This window comes from Sminthopsis crassicaudata, chromosome 6 (genome assembly GCF_048593235.1).
Source record: "Sminthopsis crassicaudata isolate SCR6 chromosome 6, ASM4859323v1, whole genome shotgun sequence".
Lineage (NCBI taxonomy): Eukaryota > Metazoa > Chordata > Mammalia > Dasyuromorphia > Dasyuridae > Sminthopsis > Sminthopsis crassicaudata.
The window spans coordinates 2,318,134-2,323,789 of NC_133622.1; the positions used below are offsets into that span (position 1 = coordinate 2,318,134).

The 5,656-nt window shown below is 54.6% G+C and overlaps 1 protein-coding gene across 1 annotated transcript; it reads right to left on the reverse strand.

Annotated features, from left to right (window-relative positions):
* Window positions 1-1,050: 1,050 nt before the first annotated feature.
* On the reverse strand, window positions 1,051-4,706 carry MSX1 (msh homeobox 1). The gene is made up of 2 exons (XM_074272909.1): window positions 4,007-4,706; window positions 1,051-2,147 (listed from the first exon to the last, which is right to left on the reverse strand). The coding sequence occupies exons 1-2, from the start codon at window positions 4,506-4,508 to the stop codon at window positions 1,711-1,713; spliced, it is 939 nt and encodes a 312-aa protein (XP_074129010.1). The 5' UTR covers window positions 4,509-4,706; the 3' UTR covers window positions 1,051-1,710.
* Window positions 4,707-5,656: the final 950 nt, after the last annotated feature.

Genomic DNA, 5,656 nt, shown 5'->3' on the forward strand with positions numbered 1-5,656 from the left:
TGTCTTCAAGCATCAATGATCTGATCTGAAAAAGCTTGAATTTCTAACATCTTTTGGCTCCCAAACTTGAAGCACTCTCCACCACCTCCCGGGGCAGATAAAATGATAGCGCCAGGTCAGACAGATGCTCAAGTGCAATTTGCAAAGGATATTTCTTAAGAATTTGAGGTTCCTCCAGTCCTTCAGGAGGCCTACATTCAAATGACAGAGATCTCAAAACCAGGATTTTAGTGGAAATGCTACTAATTCATAGGCAGAATCAATATCGTTGTCCTATATTTTGGGCGGGGCGTGAGGTGGGAGGAAAAGGAATAAAAATAAAACTCTCAATTCAGTCCAGTTCTACAAAGTTGCCTCTACACAGGTGAGCTGGGGAGGCAAGGTAAATATTCCATTTCCTATTTCCCTTCCCCCTGAAAAAAAAACAAACAAACACATTCTCAACAGTCTACATTAAATATGAATAAGGTTCTAAAGTATTTGAAAAGGTTCTTTTGGGCATCAGAGAACACTGGCTGTGCTACTCACAAGACCCTCAGCAAGTTACTTCACGATTCTTAATTGGTTTTACCAATTTAAAAAAAAATCTCAAATGTCCTTTCCAATATTAAAAAAAAAAAAAAAAAGGCGGGGGGGAGAGAGCATTGGTTATCCTTTTAGCTTGCCATAGGCAAGTTAAGAAAAATAAAATGTCCCTTCCAGTCCTGAGAGCAAATTAAATCAGCTGAAAATTAGCAGTGGAAACCAAAGCTAGATTACTCCATGAGGCCACAATGAATTATCCCAAGAATTCGCTTTAATATTCCACTTTTTAAAATTTTATAATTTTTTATAATTCACTTTAATGTTCCACAAATGAGGAACGTGTCCCAATGTGTTTGGCCTTTGTTTGTTTGTTTGTTTTTCTTTAATCACAGAGTTTTTCTTCCGCAGAAGTGGCTGCCACAGCTGATGTCACTAGTATGACATCAAGACAGTGAGGGGAATTAAAGATTAAGCTATTGTTAAAAACAAAACACCACAGAGAAAACAACGAGAAGAGCAAATCACTGTAGCTTAAAATTAATTTATTTAACAAATATAGCTATAATATAAATGATAATAAAATTTCAAATATACATTATATTACATAGTACATAGAGTCCCTTCCAAAGGGACTATTTGGGGAAGAGACAAGTGGTGTTGTTTAATAGAAAGTGGAAATGATTCATATGTTGGTAGGAAAGAGATCCCTTTCATCCGGCCTTTATCATTTCTCTCTGATGCACTATTTTTTTCCCCCAGAGCAAATTTTGCCCAGGATTCCTGACTTTTTAACTCCTCTACCAAAGTCTCTAAGTTGGGAAACATCTCTCCCGGACACCCGGCCTCTCAGCTCCTCTTCTGAGGATGAAATTCACCTTCTCCCCTCCGGCCCCACCCCCCACCCCGTCTGTAAAATGAAGGGGCTGAGCTGGAAGCTGTCTAGGTTCCCTCCCAGAGCTAGAAGGGAAGAATGGGAAAGAGAATGTCAAGGTCTTGGGAGAGTCAAGCAGATCAAAGAGATAAGGGAATGGATTGCTGCTGCCACTTGAGCTAAAGTGATCCGGGAGGGGGGATTCGGGGGAGGGGAGAGAGGGGGGAAACCTGGAAGCGGCGCTCTTGCTGCCGCCTGGCTGAGGGCCGCTCGAGGTCCGGGGGGGATCGGTCCCCTCTTCGTCCGCCCCTCCCTTATGTCAGATGGTACATGCTGTATCCCACGTGCGCCGTGTACAGTCCCACTGGCGCCACAGGCAGCCCGGCCCGCTGGAAGGGGCTGGAAGCGCCGTAGAGAGAGGCGCCCGCGGCCACAGCTGCCGGGCCCCCCAGGGGGAAGGAGATGCCGAAAGCCGCGGGGGGCAGCATGGGCTTGGCTGCCATCTTCAGCTTCTCCAGCTCCGCCTCTTGCAGTCTCTTGGCCTTGGCGCGGCGGTTCTGAAACCAGATCTTCACCTGGGTCTCGGTGAGGCTCAGGGAGCTGGAGAACTCGGCGCGCTCGGCGATGGACAGATACTGCTTCTGCCGGAACTTCCTCTCCAGGGCCAGCAGCTGCGCCGTGGTGAAGGGAGTCCGGGGCTTTCGGTTGGTCTTGTGCTTGCGGAGCGTGCAGGCCGGAGGACTGAGTCGCCCTGCAACAGGGGAGGGGGCGGGAGAGGGGAGGGCGGAGGGGGGAAGAGCGCGGATTAGTAACGCCGAGCACAGGGAGCTGCGAATGCCCCGCTTCCCACGGAAGCCTCCGGCCCAGCTCTGCCCCGAAAGGCCACCGCCGCGCACCTCCTGCAGCCGGGCCAGGGAAAACAGGAGTCCCCGGCGGCGAGGCGGGCCCTCGCGATGTAAGAAGGGCCGGGGAGTCTGCAGACCGGCTCCCAAGAGCCAGAGAGAGACGGCTCCGGCCATCGGGCTGCTGGGAAAATCTAGCCCCGGACATCACTGGGACAGCCTCAGCCCGGCGCGCGCACAAGCCGCTCTTCGGGCCCCGGGAAGGACATTAAACGAGCACTTAATGAAGGAGAGCGGTACGGGAAGCACGCTTGCGAGGCTGGTTGGGGCGCCGCCCCCCAGCCCCGGGGCCTGGAGGATTCCCCAGGAAAGGGGCCTTTCTGAAGAAAAACAATAATAAGGCCACCCGCTGAATTCCCCCAAATTGCATTCTAACTTTTGGCGGAACCTAGAATCGCCGTTGGATTGCCTGTGCGGCGTTTTGCGCCACCTTCTCTTTTCCCAATTCAGAGGGAAGAGAATACTCGGGGGGGAGGGGGGGTTAAAGCGCTTGAATTAAATGAGAAATGCTCCTAAGCGAGTTTTAGCTCCAAGCCGAGAGGCCGGCGGGGTCCCGAAGATGGAACCTAATTACTCCGCAGTGAAGTCAGAACATTTTTGGCGGCCGCCTTCAGTCCTTAACTGAAGGGAGGGGCTTTCATTTCAAAGAATTTTAATCCCCAGATAAAATCGTTCCTAAAGATCATGGCATCGAATTCCTTCTATTATTCCCCACACAAAAAATAATAATCGAAGGAAATGAGGAAAACTTGGGAATTTCCCGTGCTATTTAAATCCTTCCGAACACTTAACCATCTTTCTAAGCTCGGGGCGTGTGGAAAGGAGTCCCTCCCCGCCCCGTCCTCCCACCGCAATACGTAGAAGGGCAGCCGGTGAGCGGAGTGCCAAAGACGGCCCGTACCCCAACTGGCTGCTCCCGGGACTCGACTTCCCCAAGCAAAGAGCGTTTTGGCAGCGGAAACTAACTGGATCGCGGGCGGTTTGTGAAGAGCCATCGGACCCCGAGAGTGTCCCCGTTCCCCCACTAGCTTGGCTGACCTTCAGCTAGGAAACTTGCAAAAGCTTCAGCCCAGCTAGATCCGGGGGGAGGGGTGGGGGGAGGAGGGAGGTCTTTGAACTGGTGGGGGCGGGGGAGAGGCGAGGGGCGCGGAGTGGCTGTGGCAACTGACCCAGGCATCAACCAGTGGAGAAAGTGACACAAGAGACTCGGATAAAGGGTACGAAGACAGAGGCTTCCCCTCCCCCCGTTTCGGTTGTTTGGGGTCGGGGGATGGGGGAAGAGGCGCAGGATTTGCCCCCTAGTGGGATCTACCAACAACTCTGGAGTTCCGGGGCGGAAGCTACTCTGGCCTCCCCCCCCAAACCTGGGACTCCAAGCGTCCCCCTCCCCCATTTTAAGAAAACGCCAAGCTCCGTTATATTGGTGCGGACTGCGCCTGCAAATCCGGAGACCTGAGCTTTCCCCGCGGACTAAGTGCGGGCGTGGGCGAGGTCGAGTCCCTCGGGGACTTAGTTTCCCCGTTTGTAAAATGCAGGGGCAGACTCCCAGGTCTCTTCCAGCCCCGACCCTGGGATCGCAACGTCCGTTCCCGTCACGCCCGCAAGCCGAGCGAACCCGGACGGGAACGTCCACGCACGCGTCCCCTCCCGATCGCCCCTCGCCAAGCACGGAGCAGCTCCGGGAGCGCCACCCCAAGCTCCTACTTACTCGGGGGAGGCGGGGAGAACCGGGAACTCTGCATCCACGGCGTCCTGTCCGGCTTCTCGGGGCTTTCGGATTTGACAAGTGCATCTTCCGGCAGTTTTAGGAGCCCTCCCACCGAAAAATGGCTGTTGAGAGAGAGCGGGGAGGCGGGCGTTTCTGGGGCGGCCCCGGCGCTCAAGGAGCCGACCCTGGTGCCCAGGGACTGAGCCGAAGTTCCTGCTGCGTGGGGCCCGTCGGGCCCGGGGAGGGCGTCTTTGAGCCCGGGCTTCCTGTGGTCAGCCATGAGCGCCTCCACGCTGAACGGCAGCAGGGAAGGGGGCACTTTGGGCTTCTCGCCCTCGTCCTCTCCCCCCATCGCGGCCGCCGAGGCGCCCCCGCCGCCTCCCGCGCCGCCGCCGCCGCCGCCGCCGCCGCCGCCCCCGCCGGGCTTGCTGAAGGCGGACGCCGCAGACTCCTCGAGCTTGACACCGATTTGTAAAGAAGTCATATCAACAGCCGGGGCCATACAGAGCCGAGGTTTCCTCCAGCCTCGGGACGCAGCAGCGGCGGCCGCGGATCATGGGGTCCGGGAGGTCGCGTGGGCAGCTCTCCGCTTCGAAAGGTCCCGGCTCCGCAGGCCCCCACCCTCCCTTCCGCTCGCTGCCCCGAACGCCAGGCTCCCAGGCTCCGCCGCTCTCCTCTCCGGCTTTGGGCACTGGCCAGTCGCGGCTCCCAGCAGGACTTGTTAATAAGGCGCAGCCGAGAGCGCTCGCGGCCAATCAGGGAGCAGAGGGGAGGAACGGGCGCTCTCCATTGGGCTTCGGGCTCCGGGACTTACCTACCGACAACCTTCTCGGGTCTCCTTGTTCGGGATGGACGGGAGCTGTCGGAGTGGGGGGTGGGGGGAGGGATAGCAGAGAAAGGAGAGGGGGGAGGGGGTTGAGAATGGGAAAGTTTGCTCCCAACTCCATTTCTTGGGTCTCTTCTCCTCCCCTTTCCTTTCCTATTCTGCGATGTCTCCCTTCTCTCTTTTCTTCCAACGTACTCTGCTTTCCTCTCTCTCTGGGATCTGGTTCCTCTGATTTGCTTCTTCTCTCTCTGATTTGCTTTTTCTCTCTCTGATTTGCTTCTTCTCTCTCACTGATTCCATTCCTCTCTCTCTTTGGGATTTGGTTCCTCTCTCTGATTTGATTCCTCTCTCTGTCTCTCTCTGTCTCTCTCTCTCTGTCTCTCTCTCTCTCTCTCTCTCTCTCTCTCTCTCTCTCTCTCTCTCTTTCTCTCTCTCATTTGGTTCCTCTCTCTCTCGAGGATTTGATTCTTCTATCTCTGATTTGATTCCTCTCTCTCTCTCTCTCTGGGATTTGGTTCCTCTCTCTTTCTCTCTCTTTCTCTCTCTGTCTCTCTCTGTCTCTCTCTCTTTCTCTCTCTCTCTCTCTCTCTCTCTCTCTCTCTCTCTCTCTCTCTCTCTCTCTCTCTCTCTCTCTTTCTCTCTCTCTCTCTCTCTCTCTCTCTCTCTCTCTCTCTCTCTCTCTCTCTCTCTCTCTCTCTCTCTCTCTCTCTCTCCCATTCCGACGATCTAGTTTTCTTTCTCTCTCTCTCTCTCTCTCTCTCTCTCTCTCTCTCTCTCTCTCTCTCTCTCTCTCTCTCTCTCTCTCTCTCTCTCTCTCTCTCTCT